This window comes from Aythya fuligula, chromosome 5 (genome assembly GCF_009819795.1).
Source record: "Aythya fuligula isolate bAytFul2 chromosome 5, bAytFul2.pri, whole genome shotgun sequence".
Classification (NCBI taxonomy): domain Eukaryota; kingdom Metazoa; phylum Chordata; class Aves; order Anseriformes; family Anatidae; genus Aythya; species Aythya fuligula.
Genome location: NC_045563.1, coordinates 45,869,016 through 45,885,559, shown reverse-complemented (window position 1 = coordinate 45,885,559; position 16,544 = coordinate 45,869,016). Strand labels below are relative to the sequence as shown.

At 52.4% G+C, this 16,544-nt stretch overlaps 1 protein-coding gene across 1 annotated transcript; it reads left to right on the top strand.

The window, feature by feature from the left end:
• Positions 1 to 2,844: 2,844 nt before the first annotated feature.
• On the top strand, positions 2,845 to 14,930 carry PIDD1 (p53-induced death domain protein 1). Its single transcript, XM_032188035.1, has 15 exons — positions 2,845 to 3,106; positions 4,732 to 5,145; positions 5,704 to 5,907; positions 6,774 to 6,828; positions 7,039 to 7,240; positions 7,750 to 7,878; positions 8,169 to 8,345; positions 8,941 to 9,088; positions 9,467 to 9,602; positions 10,157 to 10,307; positions 11,220 to 11,343; positions 12,083 to 12,156; positions 12,626 to 12,733; positions 13,795 to 14,000; positions 14,693 to 14,930. The coding sequence occupies exons 1-15, from the start codon at positions 2,845 to 2,847 to the stop codon at positions 14,928 to 14,930; spliced, it is 2,628 nt and encodes an 875-aa protein (XP_032043926.1).
• Positions 14,931 to 16,544: the final 1,614 nt, after the last annotated feature.

The window sequence follows — 16,544 nt, the reverse complement described above, 5'->3', positions numbered from 1 at the left end:
CACCCCCCTGGGCAACCCGTCCCAGTGCCTGGCTGCTCTTCTGAGCAGAAATGACTCCTCATTGCCAGCCCGAACCTCCCCTGGCACAGCTTGAGGCCATTCCCTCTGGTCCTGTCACTCCCCACAGCGTCCTGTCAGAGAGCAGTGAGGTCTCCCCTGAGCCTCCTCTTCCCCAGACCAAACTCCCCCAGTGCCCTCAGCCGCTCCCCACAGGCCTTGTGCTGCAGACCCCTCACCAAAGCTGAGCACAGTGCTCGAGGTGCGGCCTCACCAGAGCAGAGCGCAGGGGGACGATCACCTCCTGCTCCTGCTGGCTGCACCATTCCTGACACAGCCAGGATGCCGCTGACCTCTTGGCCACCTGGGCTCACTGCTGGGCTCACTGCTGGCTCACGTTCAGGCGAGCATCCATCAGCACCCCCAGATCCTTTCCTCTGCGCAGCTTCCCAGCCACTCTGCCCCAAGCCTGTAACACTGCATGGGGTGGTTGTGGCCAAAGTGCAGGACCCAGCACTTGGCCATGTTGAACCTCATCCCAGTGGCCTCTGCCCATTGACCTATCCTGTCCAGGTCCCTCTGCAGGGCCTTCCTGCCCTCCGACAGATCAACACTGCCCCCCAGCTTGGTGTCTTCTGCAAGCCAACTGAGAGCGCACTCAATCCCCTCATCCAAGTCATCAGTAAAGATATTAAAGAGGATATAAAGCTATTAAAGAGGATATAAAGATATTAAAGATGATAACTATCACTTCCTTCTGGTAGTTCTGGCGCTGCCAGGCTCCCAGCTGTACAGCAGCGAGTGCTGGGAGCTGCCCCAGAGCGCTGAGATGCCAGCTGTCCTTACGGACAACGACACGAAGAGCACGACAGGCACCGCAAACCCCAGCTGCGGTTTCCCTGCGGGCTCGCATTTTGGCACAGCTGTATCACAAAGCAGAGCCACGTGGGCCCCGACTGCAGCTCTGGGCTGCCTCCAGCCTCCTGCTCGTGTCCCAGAGCCGCCTGCCCCTCGCCCTGCTGCATCCGGCACCTCCTCCGGCTCGGCCCGCCCCGGCTGAGCAAACTTTGCAGGAAGTGCCTGGGCTGAGCCGAGCCGTGCCGGGCTTGGCCGAGCCACACAGGGGAGGCCAGGCTTTTGGGACGCGGGTTTTGTGTGCCAGGGACGGGCGCAGGGGTGAGATGAGCGCGGGCGTGCTCAGCGGGACACACAGCGCCTTCCGCCTGGGCTCTCAGCTGGGGGATCCAGGGGGCTCGGGGCCCTGCAGGGTGTGGGGTGGGGGGTCCTGGGGCTGCCGGAGCTGGCAGCAGGGTGGGTGAGGATAGCCTGGGGCGAGTGGGTGTGCGTGCACCATGTTGTGTGCACACGCACGTGTCTGTGTGCTCGTGCACCAGCGCACCTGTCCCGTGCGGACACGTGGGGCTGCGTTTGTGGGCTCTGAGGCCTTGGGTCTCTTCACCATCAGCCGCTTTACAAAGCTGTCTTTTCACTCACACCTGTCTGTCAGAGAGCTGTGAGGTCTGTGTATGTGTTGCCTCCTGTTTTTAGTAAGAACTGCTTACTTTTTTACTAAAGCAGTCGTTTCCATTTGCTCTTTCTTCACGTCCTGATGTGCCCATAAAGTGTCTACTCCCACATGGAGCCGCATGTGCTGGGGAGCATAAGTCCCAACGTGTCCCACCCTTTAAGGGTAAAAAGGAGCACGTTTGGGGTGCCTCAGGGACTCTGGCTTGCTCCCTCTGCCTGTGGATTTTGAAGCTGCTAAAGGGTTTTTGTGGCTCTGCACCCCTCACTCAAACAAAACATTTATTCACCTATTCAGCAGCGGCAGGGCTTAAAAAGATCTGATGTTTGCATCATAAGCCACTGCAATTACCAAGCTCAGGAGGAGTTGCAAAAGACAAAGGAAGTGGAAATAACAGCTAATGGGAGACTTAGAAATGGGTAACTTGGTATAAAAACAAAGGAAGTGCCTGCGCTCATCTTTGCACTTTCACTGTGCCCGTTCTGAAAGTCCCAAAGTATGAGGGCACCAAGGTGGCAGAGCAGCAATTAATGCACTCAGATCTCACACCTCTGCTCCTTAAGCATGAAACCTCTCTCAGCATACTTTCCCTGTCTCCCTGGCAGTGGAGGGTGCTGGTGAGAGCAGCCCTGCGGAGGCAGCCCCATGCAGACCCTGGTCCCGCTCCCCCGCGCAGTGCCCCTGCCACAGCCGTGCCTTTTACAGCCCCCTCTCCCCGGCCCTGCCACGTCTGCTCCACTGCCCTTTGCCCATTTTCATCTCCATTTTCAAACCACTGGCAACCAGTTTCACAACCGGGTTCGCTGAGGGTTGGTGGCAGCCTGCGAGCAACGTGCAGGCCCGGGCTGTGGGGCGCTGCTGCTGGCTCGCTTTCCCTGCCCTGCTTTTGCCCTGTGCTTGTAAAGCTCCTGACTCCCTGCTAAGGCAATCTGCATCAAGCATGGGCACTTGTGTTTATGTCTTTTAACGCTCCTATTGCTGTTTATTCTGGGGGATAATGGGAATAATGGGTGCTGGCTAGGGAAACTTGGAGGCTTTCACGGGGACGGAGAAGCCCCCACGGTGTCTCTCACCTGCATTTCTGTCCCCGCTGCCACAAAGCCTTCAGTACCACGTCTGTAATCCCTCCTGCCCCGTTGCTGTGGTTATAAACTGCTTCCAGCCCCCCTGCGCTGGGGCCGGAGGCCTTCACTGTGCACTCGCCTTCCCTTTCAGAGCCGTCCTCCCTCCTCTTCCTCGCCCCGGCTGCCTGGCGGTGCCGCCGGTGCCTGCCTGCACGGCAAGCCGGAGCATGTCCATCCCCTGTGGGCAAGACGCAGAAGATGGCAGAGCTGCCGGGGCTCGACGAGCGCGGGGAGGGGGCTTCGGGGGCTCCTACGCTCGCCGACTGCTGCCTGGCGGACAACAGGCTGAATCTGGACGTGTACCCCACTGGCTGCCGCCGGCTGCTGCAGCTCTTCGAGGGGCGGCGGGCAGAGGTGGTGCAGGTGGAGTTCCTGCGGCTCAGCACCAACGACCGCCTGCTGGGCGCTGCACTGGGCGTCCTGCCTCGCCTGAAGCACCTCAAGTCCCTGGTGCTCAAAGGTGAGTTCCTGTACCCATCGCCTAGGCTCGGGTTTTGGGTTTGCCTTCTCTCCACATCCCAAACTGCCTCTGGGGCTTTTTTAGTTCTAGTGCCCTGTGTGACGGCTTTGGCTCTTAGCCTTGCTCCGAGCTGCATGTGGATTTCAACAGGAATTACCTTCCAGACTCCTCTTTCCTTCCTTTCTCCCTACGGCTGCATGGGGACCGGTTTTTGGGTCTGGTGAGGCTGATGCTGCAACATTTTCTTTATCCATCCTCTAGAAGAAGAGCATTTTTTGCAGAAGTTATATAAGGAGAGGGGGATTGAAAGACGCTTGACTTTTTGATAAATGTTCAGCTCCCCTTTCATTTCTGGAAGTATAATGAGCTGCCTTTGCTGCAGGTCGTTCTGAATCAGCCTTAGCTTAATCCTTGCATTGTGTCAGGGAACGGAGGTTTAGCAGGGCTCGGCACAGACAGAGCAGCCTCTGCTCAACATTGTACCAAAGGCATGACCCGGAGTGCCTGCCGTTCGGCACTCTGTAATAACAGTTATACGTCTGGCTATTATCTCAGTCCCTGACTTCCTTATCTCTTTCCTGTAGGAGATGCTCCATATGAATGATAAATTTCTATATCTGACTGAATCATTTCACCTTTAGGAGGTAACATTTGAAAAGCACGGTAGAGAAAAGAGTGGGTTTGTAGCCAAAATTCAGGGCTTACAGCTGAAATTTTCAGCTGCAAACTTTAAAGGATGAGGGTCATTTCTATGCCTCCCGCAGACTACCCATAAAATCTCGTACAGATAATCTCATTTGTCTTTCCCCCGTCCGTAAGGTGAGGATAATGGCAATGCATTTTCGGAGAATTGTTTTGTGAGCTGTATGTGTCCTCTGAGCGTCCTCAGGTGCAATAAAACAGTTCAGCTAAGCTTTCCTTCTGTGTGAAGTGCAGGGTGTCTGTTTGTTTGGTTACATTTTTTACCCTTATGCAGCATGACAAACGTCTGGTGCCCTCTGCTGTATGTGCTTACCATCAGACCAGGGTGGAAGGGGAAGAAACGGAGGGTTCGGGAAATTTGCTTTTGTGTGCTCAGCTTCTTTTTCCTGGGTGCAACCCTTCTCCACTTCGGGTGCTACAAGCTGGGGCAGGACCCGTGCCCTTCTCTCTCTGTGCTGCCATCCAGCCTGCACAATACCGAACGACCTGCTTCTTGCCACATTTTCTCTGCTTTTCCACAGCTGCTCCCGTCTCGCCAGGGCAGGTCTCATTCCTTGGGGCTGTTGGTCCCCAGCAGCACGGGCAGAGCCCGGAGGGTCAGGAGGTCTCCTCCATCCCTGCAGTGGTGTGTGGTGTCCAAAAGTGGTGGAGGGGAGGGAGAGTGGGAGGCTTTGTTGAGCAGGACTCTGCGAGCTCACTGGGGCATCTCTTGATTTCCCAGCGGGTCTTCACATTTACAACCCTCTCATGGGTCAGGAAACTGAGCTGAAGTGCAGACAACCTAGAAAACTTTGTAATCAGTGCTTCATATTGCTGGTGGTAACCATCTGAGCCTCTGCACCATGGCTTGAGGAGTGTCACACAGGCTGGCGAGGTGTCCATGCAGCACACTGACCTCTTCCTCCACTCCCCTCCACACCTAGGTGGCCATGCCAGGGACGAGTTCGGCTCGTGTCAGCATGGCTCCCTGACAAGCTTGCCACCAGGCGTTGGGAGCCTGAGGTGCCTCACCCACCTGGACCTCAGCTTCAATAGCCTCTCCACCCTGCCCAGCTGCATCCCTCGCCTCCCCAGCCTCCGCGTGCTCTCGGTGAGCCACAACAGCCTGGTGGCGCTCCCCGATGACTTCGGCTCCCTGAGCAAGCTGACTTTCTTCTCCGCCATGAAAAATCAGCTGATGGACTTACCTCAGAGCATTGGGGACCTGGCGGCGCTGAAGGACCTGGATCTTTCAGAAAATGCTTTGGAAGCCCTCCCTGAAGAGGTTGGAAATCTGCACAGCTGCACACAACTGGATCTTTCTGGGAATCGGCTGTCGAGCATCCCAGACTCTGTAGGTATGTGTTTCCTCGGGAGAGTGAGAACAATGGGGGCCTGCTGAGCTTTTGGTCAGGCTAGGACCCCTGGGGCCCTTGCTCTCTGTCCCCAGAGCTGCTAGCAGGAGCTGCCCATTCCCCAAAAGAGCCAAAATGGGAAGGATAACCAGAAGAGACATAGTTGGTTCAGTCAATGCTGTGGGCATTAGTGACCATGGACCATGCTTTCTGCTCCGTGGTTCAGAAAGGCTCCTCAGATTTAGGTACAATGTACAGCAGCTGAGGGTCTGGCCTTGCTGCATTTGGGAAGCATCCGGGACTGGAAACAGTAAAGCTGGGGCTTAAGGGGAAGCAAAGCTGGGCTTGAAATCAGGCTGCCTGCTGCGGAGCAGGCCACGGAGCCAGGTTCTGAATTCCATAAAAGATAGGCAGAGCTATTGTGCCTTCCTTCCCCTTTTTGCACACGCGGGAGGCGAGTGGAGACCCGGTGCAGGAGGGCAGGAGCGCGTGTGTGGGGAGAGCTGACTGCAGCCCAATTAGCAGCCCGGCTGGGGAGTCAGTGCTTGTTGAAACTTGCAGGCAATCTGAAGGCGCTGCGGCAGCTGCATCTCCACAGCAATCTCCTGGTGACAGTCCCCGCGTCGCTCGCCAGCCTGCCCAACTTGTCCAGGCTCGATCTGCGGAACAACTGCCTCCGGGCCGTCCCCCCCGAGATCCAGACCTTGCCTTTCGTGCACCTCCGAGGCAACCCCTTAGGAGAGACGGAGCCGTCCCCGCAGGCCGGTAATTGCAGGGCTTCTGCTTCTGCACGTTCTGCCCAGCTGTCCCCTCGCTTGGCCCAGCGTGGTGCGAATGGATTTGGATTAGGGAAGGGAAGCAGGGGGCAATCAGATCAGTATTTACTTGTCTGGTGTAATTATGAGGTTGTAACGGTACAGGCAGGCTGGCTTTAGGAGTCCGAGCCTATTCTGAAGGGCTCAGAGGTCCCTGGAAGTGGGGGTCCTCTGAGCCTGGCTCACTCTTTGGGAACATTTCACAGTGGAAGTGAAAATGGGATTCACAAGAAATGGATCAGGTGGGGCCCTAAAGGGGTCTGGCCTTGTTAGCAAAGGAGGACCCCAGTTCTTGGATGTGCTGCGTGACCCTCAGGCCGTGGTGGCTCGTGCTAGAGGCAGAGGAGGCAATCAGAGGTGATGCTGCTGTAGTTAGCTCCTGCTTCCCCCCTGCTCCCGGGCTTCAGAGCAGCAGCTCTTTCTCTGAAGGATTCAGAAAGGTAACGGATGGGCAGGGATCCGAGCAGGGTTCCCCAGGGGTGCTCATGCTCACAAGAGCGAGCACCGATTCCAGCAGGTGGACCTGGGTGATCAACCACGGATGGCCTTGAGAGCTGCAGGACTGGTGGAGGAGGCGCTTTTCTACCTCCTGAGGGTTTTTCTGGGGGAGAGAGCCAGCATTTCCAGCGTGGCTGGGGACTCCTAGGCTTCTTCCCATCCTCCTGCTGCTGCTGCCAGATCTGAAGCCCACCACAGTGTGAGCAGGGTTCCTCTAGCAGCTTCTGTCAGATTAGGATTCAGCCAACACTGAAAGGTGAATTCAACCTTTCTTGCCTGCTCTGATGTAAATAACCTAACCAAACCTTACTGCTGCAGAGGGATCCAGTGCCACAGAGCTACAAAGACTGTTCCTTGCATCAGGAGAGGACAGGTAAGCTTCTCTTATTAACAACTTACTTTACAGTAGTGTAACGAGGCCCCAGACAAAACTGTGCGTGGTAGATACTGTGCGTGTGCATGGGGAGCATAATGTAATGCCTCACTAGGCCAGTTGTACACAAGGTGGGAGATTCTTCTGCTGGATTTTTGGAGGGTTGAAGTCATTGCGTGGTGTCATACATCCATGTATGTCTTCTGGAAGCTTTACTGTGACTTCGGAAGGCTGCGAAGTGATCCTGGCCTGTGGCATCCATTTCTACTTCCCACCGGGGGCTGCCTCTGACCCTGTGCGCATCGACTTCCGAAGCCTGGAGCCAGACCCTCGGTGGGTGAAGTTGCAACACCACGACGTCCTGCTGAGCAGGGTCCTGGAGCTGCAGCCTCACGGGGTCACATTCCAGCAGGTGAGGGCGCAGCCAAGCTGCCCGCTCAGCAGTCTGCCTCTGCCGTGGCTTGGCGGAGTCCTTTGGGAGGGACTTCCCAATACTATAACCTTCCCCACTCACTACCCTTTTTCTCCCCCAGAAGAGAGGTGCTGTTTCAGCATTTGCGCTTAGTCTGTAAGGCAAATGGTCCACATCCTCCCCCAAAAGTCTGCTTGTGTGGTTTCCACTCAAGCTGGTCGATACTTACACCACCAGCCCTGCATGGCTGGCAGCACCTCACCGAGCAGTTGCTTTGTCCTTTCTGCCCAGCAGCTGCTGAACTTTCCCTGCAGTCGCAGCGCACAGCACACCCCATGTCTCCTGTCACCTCTCCTGAGGCTGCAGGATGGAGCAGATGCCCAGCTCCTGCCCCACTCCCCGCATACAGGCTGTGCTTTGCCTCCCCTTTTACCCTGCGCAGGAAGCCACAGAGCACAGCTAGGCCTGATTTTATCCTCTCTGTTGGTGCCTTACTGCTTCTGTGCTAGGAGGTGCAGATCTGGATGCCGTATGCCTCCCCGCAAAGCCTCCAGCAGCGTGAGGTGGTTGTTCGGACCTTCAGCGGGCACAGCTGGAGTGATCTGAGAACACAGGTGGAGCAGGAGACAAAATCAAAGGTAAGCAGGTTGGAATGACCAGTGACACACATTGCTCCTCTTCCTCTCCGTGGTTTTACCGAGCCACGAGTTTCAGCATTCAAGTGGCTGCTGTAAAATGGAGTGGATTTCAGCTCTAAGGTTGCACTGTCACGGAGGTGTGTGTCCTGAAGGTGATGACTTGCTGCATGCCATGCTCCATCCCTGTCCTAATACTCTACCTGCCCAGGTGTTGCTGTCTCTTTTTTTCCTGCTGTTATCGTATTGTGTTGTCTATGTTCTCTCTTCTTCTCTGTCTTCTGTTACAGAAGCACGTGGCTCACTGTCGTGTCCTTCACTTCTCCTGGTTCCTTGTTGTGTCTCGACTTGTGCAAAATGAATGCCAAGTGTCCACAGAGGGGACCTTGCTCTTTTCCAGCGTGGATCCCAACATCAAGGTGACCTTCCCTCCTGGAGTGACGGAGGAGACTCGCAGTGTCAAACTCCAGGTACGCCTGCTGGAGAAAACGCGCCCCAGTAAGCCCTGGTGCAGCTGCTGACCCATGCCAAGGGGCAAAACAGAAGCAGAGACGTCTGCCCTAGGGCAATTCCTGTCTGACGTGGATGCTTCATGGGCTGACCTGTCTCTGATCACTTTCTGCCTTAGTTTCCCTGCCTGCAGAACGGGCTGTGCTCCAGGCTGCCCCAGGGGGAAAGGGAGTTTCCTTGCAGCTCCGCCAGCGATCCCTGCAGCAGGGAAGCCTTTGCCTCTTGTTCCATTACAGACCACACCAAGCCTGGCAGAACAGCTCAGCAAGCGAGGTTTGGGGGAATTATTTATGCAGATCTAATATTAGAGCAGTCCCACTAAAAGCAATTGCCCTGTAAAGCTGGTGGGTGCTGCAAAATGCTCCTGCAATAGCTCGGTCTGTCCCAGCTGGCAGTATTAGAGCAAACTTCAGCCGAAGGTCACTGTGCTTCCATTTCCCACCGTGTCCTGAGCCGAGAGCTGTGTTTGCTTACTGAGTGCTAGGGGTGCTGAGCAGGAGCTGGGGAATTTGGGTGCCTGACTGCTCAGCTCACCGCGCTGCGCTCCACATCCAGGTGCTGCCGGTCTCCACGGAGGAGATAGCAGAACTCACAGCTGACGCGGGGTGCAGAGCCAGTCCTCTGCTCTGCCTCTCCCAGGACTCCCTGGTGGATTTTCTCAAGCCTGTGAGAATTCAGCTCCCCCTCCCCTTCGGGGTCACAGGTCAGTTTATTCCCCAAACCAGCACAGAAAAATTGTGTGTGGAAAAAAGCAAGTGGCAAGCTACTGCTGATGGGAATCGAATAGTGAATGTGTGATGTTGGCGATCAGCACACCCTCAGTTTAAGGCTGCATATTCTGCCAGAATATCCTAGAAATATTCAGACAGCCTCATTTTTTTATTGCTGCTCTTTGACCAAAGCTCAATCCTGGATGCTCAAGAGAAGGGCATGAGTCTTAATGTGTCACTTATAAAAAGTAAATCACTCAAACCTGCAGCTGGGTATGTAAAGCCATGAACAGAGGTAGCAAGGGAGATGCGTATACCCACCTCATATTAAAGTCTTCTGCTGCATACAATATCTTGATTGTTGTCATTAGGGTTAAATTTGGATCGGTCAAGGCTGCATCTGCTCCGTGGGGATGTGCAGGGCCAAACCTGGGATGACATTACCAGCCAGGTGGTGCTGGAACTCACCCATCTCTACGCAGTGTTTGAAGTCACCCACTTCTCCTGGTAAGTGCAGGGTTAGTCCTGAGGACAAGATGTTTCTCTGCCTTGCGTTTCCCACAGCCCAAGCAGGGGTCATGCAATTAGTCCTACTTACTTCTCTTTCCCTTTGCGAGTCAGGCCCAGCCTTGCACTTTAGCCATCATTTTTTACCTGCTGATAATAACCCAGATCCTTTTGCCTATTGCACAGGTTCACTGGAGCAAAGCTTGTGGTTCTGCTCTTCTCACAATGCCCTCAGCCCTTCTCGTCTTTTAACGCAGAGAAGTCCAGTCAGATTTGCAAGCAGGGTGTCCTCGGAGGAAATACATTCCACTTAGTGCCTTTCCCCTTTGAATTTGTAGTCTTTCAGCTACAGATTTCCAGACCACATTCCCTCAGCTCCCTTTTCTTCCTTACTGGCCTCAGCCTCCCTCACTTTAAATATTATCCTTCCCTCCTGGTGTGAGTACCTGCCTCTTGTGGACATGATGCCTGCCTCTCTTCTCAGACAGGATCCCTCCTGTTTCTTAATCCCTTGTTTCTTAATGTTTCTAATGTTTCTTAATACCTTGTGCCAGGTACTGGCTGTGGTATACCACCAAGACCTACATTGGAGGCATTGCCAAGAAGGTCTACGAGCGGTTGCGCATGTACCAGGTGAACTTCATTGCTCTGCAGAGGAAGAAGGACCCCGAGCAAGTCCTGCTGCAGTGTCTCCCCAAGCACAAGGTCTGGTATGGTTGCATTGCCTTGCTCCTGAGCTCCCTGGGCCTCTCTTTGTAGGATTTAAGGGTAACAGAGTCTCATTCACTGCTCCAGGGTCATGACAGGGGTATGCTGTCACCACATGGTCTGGGCCTTCATATTCAAGTCTTCGCATAATCCTCTGACCTGGTTGCTTCTTTTTCCTTTATTTGTTCTCCTGTATTGAAATGACCCGTGGAAAGAAAATCTGTCAGGGTTGTATCTTGGATCCTGGACGAAAATTCTGCTTCCAGGGAAAGCAGCAGTGGCACTCACAGTGAGATTAGGGTGCTAAGTGTCTGCTTTCCTGCCAGGGGTGGTCTTGGGGTAAGAGAGAAGGTTTACTGTGACAAATATAAAGAAAAACAGACCCCTCAGCTCTAGCTTAACACCTGCACTGCCTCTGAGACCCCAGGTCTTACACTGTTATTCCAGGCTGCAATGCCAGAATGAGTTTTCTGGTGCCTCCTCTGCTGTGTTCTTGTAGCACGTGGCTTTTTGCAGAGAAAATGTTTTTTGATGGCATACTACAAGGAGGAAAAGGTAGAAAATAAATCCCTGTCTTTGAAGGTTACTGACCTGTTAAAAAAAGAGCAGTTGCTGATAACCCTTTTTTAATGGCAGCTTTGGCCTATCTTTGTTAGCCCACAGAGGATTTTCTTCTCTTTACTTGGGAAATAAAGGAGCCATGAAACCCAGAGCACCACTTTTTCAGTTGTCAATGTGTCTGGGACATAGGGTGTGGGTGTTTGTTCATTTGTTTGCATCCTTTCAGTTGAAGATGGACTTTCCCTACCGAAGGTGAGTGAGAGGAACTTCGTGGGCATAGGGACACAGCTCTGGGGACAGACTTCTGCATCAGACCAAACATGGGGCCCTGTGTTGTCACCTTGCCAGGTTGACCCAGTGTTGAAGAAGCTGCAGGACCGCTACCGAGGACCCGAGCCATCTGACATGGTGGAGATGTTTGAAGGAGAGCAGTTCTTTGCAGCTTTTGAGCGAGGCATCAGCATCGATATGGGTACGGTAGCACTGGGCTCCCTTCTGCTCCTACCTCTTCTGCTTCCCTCGTCCCAGGCCTGTTTTTCTGGGGGCTGTACTCCTCCATTGTGCACCCTCTGTTTCCAGAGCACTGCTCGCCCTCCGCTCACAGCCCCTGGATGCTGAACCTGTCACATTCTCTGGTCACCCAACTTTTGTGTCAGCTTTTCCCTATAAAAATGCTGTTTGCAGGCTTTAATTTCCTGTCATGCTGCTGCAGCCTTCAAAGGGCAATCTCCACAAGGGTTTATTCTGTGACTGATCTGCTTCTGCAGCCAGTTATGCCCTTTTCCTGGCATCTCAGGCAGTGCACTGGAATGCCCAGGGTGATCTAATTTGTGTTGTCCATTTCTAGGTGAACATATGTAAAAGAGGCTTTTTGGAGAGGATATTTCTGAAACAATCCAGAGCAGAAAATTCCCGTTGCCAAATTTAATGTGTATCCCAAGAGGGAGCAAGACCCTTGTGCTTTATCCTTCCATTCTTGAACTTGGCCTCCACCTTGTGGCCATTCTTCTTTCTCACCTGTAGGAACTGCGTGCTCTGCAGCCACTTTTCTGCTTTCCCAACGAGGAAAGGAGGGTTACAGCTCTTTCAGGCCTGAGTAGAAGGAGTAGATGGTAGCATGGAGGCTGCCAGTGGATGGTGGGCTGTGGCCCAGCCTTGAAAAGGTGCACACTTTCTGCACAAATTGAGTGTTTGCTGTTTCTCTGACACAGATCGCCCTGACTGTGTGGATGGACGTCTCTCGTTTATTTTTTACTCCCACTTGAAGAACATGAAGGAAATCTACGTGACTTCCCCTGTAGACAGGAAAGGCCAAGCTGTAAAGGGCCAGGTGAGCAACAGTGACACTGACATTTTGTTTCCTCCTCCTTCATCATCATCATTGCTTTTACGATGCGCTGCGTGATAATCTCTTGAGCACTGGGCATGACTCTTCCTCCCCTCTTTCCCTTGGCTTTGCATTTCACTGACTAACCCCTGAACACATGGCGAGCAGAGTCTGGAAGGATCACTCATCAGGATAGCTCGCTGCCTTTACATTCCTGCCATTAACTCCCGGGGTGTTGGCAGAGAGTCCAGCCTTTATGGCAGAACCCCAGTGTCCCTCCCAGTCACACTTAATTGGGCAGTTTATGGACTGAGGATGGGTGAGGAATGCTGAATTCATTCTTTCGCAGAGAGAAAACTCATACTGCAAACAGGTTTGCCCTCTGTGCTGGCATCTGAGTCTCACTGTGTGCTTTCTGTTTGCCAAGGTCTCTTTCTACCGAGGGGCAGTTCCCGAGAGCATCCCTGAAGAGGCCAGCAGGAGGAGGAAAGGACCAGACTCCCTCTGGCTCGCTACTTTGCCAATCAAACTGCCTGTGAGTTATTCTGCCTCCTGCAGAAAAATTAATCCAGATTATCTAGTTAATCTAGATTATCGAAATCACTGCCCAACTGTGTGGAAGAAAGGAAAGCCTCTTCTCTTTCTTTTAAGAACTCTCTGTGTGTAAAGGAAGGGTCTTAGCTTTCTGCAAACGAAGCGTAGGGCAGGGTTGTGGTGACAGATCGCTGGAACACAGCCAGGCACAATTCCATGAACCTTCTTGGGCCAGAGTCCTATCAGATGTGCACCGAAATCTCCCGTGTGCTTTTTGCCTGTCACGGTGGAGATTTCCCGCTCCCCATGAGAACTTCCCAAAAGGGAAACATGAGTCAGTCTCCATCTCTCACGCTCATCTCACCAGTCTAGCACAGGCACTGGAGGTGGTCAGAGAGGGTGGATCCTTTATATAAATGAGGCATGTGGAGGAGGAGGAAGCTTGCTGTGACTAAGGGAAGTGTCTGCTTTGGTTTTAAATTTCTTAGTCACCCAGCTCTTACTGGCAGCCAAAAAAAAGGTCTAGGATGAGGTAGTTACAGGTGTTGGGCTTAAGTATTCTGGTGTGAGCTACTGGCTTAAAAGGCCAGTGAGAGAGCCACTTTATCTTACAGAATTTAATTGCTTTTTTGAGAAGCTTAAAGCAATAAATACCTGTGTAGTCTGAATGCTTCCCTTCGGATCGTGTGCCATGATCTCTGATCCTTTTTTGACACATACAACCTCAGCTGGGAATCTAGGCCAAGTGCTTTCTTAGTGACAAGGCAAATACGGTCTGGGGAGATGGTTCACCAAAAAGTGCTCTGTGAAGACAAGAAAGAAAGTTTCCAGTATGAGCTGTGACTGCGAGCATTATGATTTGACACTTTTCAGAAGCACTGAGCATTGCTGGTCACTGCCAGTGTGAGTGCTTCTTGCTTCTTACATCTGTCTCTTCAGCCTCAAGTTAAGATCTCCCCTTCTTAGGAGGAAAAAATTTTCAGTGTGGAGGCCGAATGGCCAGACAGACAAAAAAAAAATCAATTTATTGAGCAGGTTCCCCTTCTCTCTTCTCTATGACAGAGGCTGAAACCCCGCTGGGGTGAGAACCCCAGTCCCCAGAACGGTTTCTCCTTCTCTCCTCTGAACCTGGGCAATGCTGAGACGGGCTACCTGACCCAGGCAAACCTGCTGAGCATCGCCAGGCGCGTGGGAGCCGACTGGCAGACCATCGGCCTGAACTTGGGCCTGACCTACCAGCAGATCGAGCGCATAGGGTACAACCACAGGTAAGCGGGGACTTGGTGAGCAACAGCTCGGGCAGCTGCAGTGCAATAGTGTAAACATATGCTCAGGTGGTGGAAAGTTTCCCCACTGGAATTGTTTCGCTGGATAAAAGATGGGTTGAGTAACAGCTCTCATGACTTTGTCATGGAAAACTGATTATTCTCTCTTGCTGTTGTAAAACAAAGCTTGACGTTTGAAAAGCAAAATTCAGAAATTACCAGCTTGATGAGCTTTGTAGTTCAGTTGCGTGACATTCCTGTTGTGTTCTGTGGTCTGCATTCCCGGCCAGGCTCCATCTCCAACAGTGAGCAGTTGTCCGTGGCATTAAGTGTGAATATCTGTATTCAGAAAGGTCTTGTGGCATGTTGTAGGACATGCGGTCTGACCAAAACCTTGAGAGAGTGGGGCTTGTTATGACCAAACTACTGTTCCTGTGGGAAATTTACATTAAGAAAAAAAATTACCCCTTTAATTTGAAATTTCTGGTAGGGAAAGATATTCTGGGGAGATTTTAGTGCAGGAACTACAACTGCTGTGTGATGGGTGGGGAAAAGGCAGCCCCACTAAGGGCTTTGTTTGTGTCTGGATGGCTTCCTATGGGGCTTCAGGTCTGGGCTTGGACTCAGGTAAGGCCTCTTTGGGTTGCCAGCCAGGAGAGTGTCTTGGTTACTTCTGCACTTATACCTTTCTTCAGAGAGGACCTCGATAAGCAGATCCTGGACATGCTTTTCTCATGGGCTCAGCAAAACTCCGAGGATCCTGACTGCGTGAGCAAGCTGATCAAAGCCATGAAAGAGAGCGGCCGCCAGGACATCGCCGACGAGGTTGAAAGCATCATCGAGCTGGGGCGGCACAAATACAGGGAGTCCATCCGCCGGGTGGGCTTGGAGCAGGAGAGCAGCACCGAGGACTCTGCAACAGCCGCGATGTAGAACCTGGCAGGAAGGAGCAGGCTTCGTGTGGGGGCTCCCTCTGTGTCCCTGGGGTGACAGCGCCTTGGGGCTGCTCCCCAAGGGCCAGCGTCTTCCTGAGGAGTTGGCCACTGATTTAATTGTGAGCAGACTACCGAGCTCTGTTGGGTCTATACCTGCATGCCACTTCTACTGGTGGAAATTTGTAGTGGCCAGGCAGTTCATAGTGCATTTATGAGCCTCTCCTGTGCTTCTCAACCTTAAGCTTTAGGTTGCAGAAACAGGAAGACGTTCAGAGCCTGAAGTGTCTGCCAGTTGAGTAGTGGCTAAAGTAGCCTTCAGTTAATCAATACTGATTTTACATATATATCTGGAACCGTCTTCTGCTGGAAAAACAGGGTGTGAGCATTTGCCAGTAGGTCTGTGTGTGCTCCGGTGCTTGATGAGAAAGTGGAGGTGCGATCATGGTGTGAAGTCAAATGGTGCAGTGGGGACTGTTCAGCTGCTTCTGTCCATTATGTGCATTGCTCACACGAAAATGTGAGCTGTACTCCCCATGAAAATGTTTACTGTTTTCTGCTAAATCTCTTCTCTTTCCCTCAAGGCCAAAACAAAACCTAAGTCTTTGTGAGGAAAAGAGAAGAAAATAATTTCTAGCATTTTGGGGGTCTCCAAAAGCTATTCTGGAGCAAGTAAGGAAGTTTCACGCTGTCCCTAGGCTCCTGCACCTGCCAGGCTTGTTAGATGAGATCTACAAACTGGTGGTCTTTGATAGAGTGCCAGTTTTATTTCACAAATAAGTAAAAGTCAATAACCCCGCAGTTTTGGAAAGATTCTAACTTGGCTGAAAGTAAAATTTCCCTTGCAGTTTCAAAGGGTTATTGGTCACAGCCACTTTGTGAAATGTGCCCGTGTACTAGTGAAGGAGTTTGCAGAGCCTGGTGAAAAGCATGATATCAATTTGCATTTTAGAAACTGGCCCGGCCAGCTGCGAGATAAGCACTGTTATGGGGTTGGCTTGAACTGTGCCGAGCTAACCTCCTGGTTTTGCAATCTGAACGTCTTGTAAAAGGCTGTAAGTATTTATTGTTATTTAACTGTCCTCCCGCTGACTGCTGAGGTGCCCTTCTCCTCCTGTTACCCATCTCGTAGTGTGCCTTAGCTGACAGCCCACTGAGGGCAGTGGGAAGCTGCATGCAAGCTGTTTGGGACAGCGCTGTAATCTGAGTGTATTCAGCTCTTTCAGGACACGTTTGGACTCAGTATATTGCACTCTGAGCAATATTTAAAGGGCTGCTCTCAGTCTGCAAACCTGTATGAAAGTGCCAGGTTGTAACACCCAAAGTCAGGCTGCAGCTGCGGGTCTGAGAAGTCCTTGTGCTTTCTTCCCCCAGTGAAGAATCACCAGTGATTTCCCTGATGCTGTGCTTCAGACCTCCCATCAGTATTGAAAGAGGAGAATAAAACTGTTGCTTTTTTTCTTTTTTAAAGGACATTCTTACGTCTCAGGCCACAGAGCACATGGACTGGGTGCTACAGCACTGGACAAGGACTTGCAGATGGACTCGGATCTGATTTCTTAGGCCATGCTGCCCCTCAAGTTTCATGTTGGGTTTGTCAGCAGTCCTCTTTTGT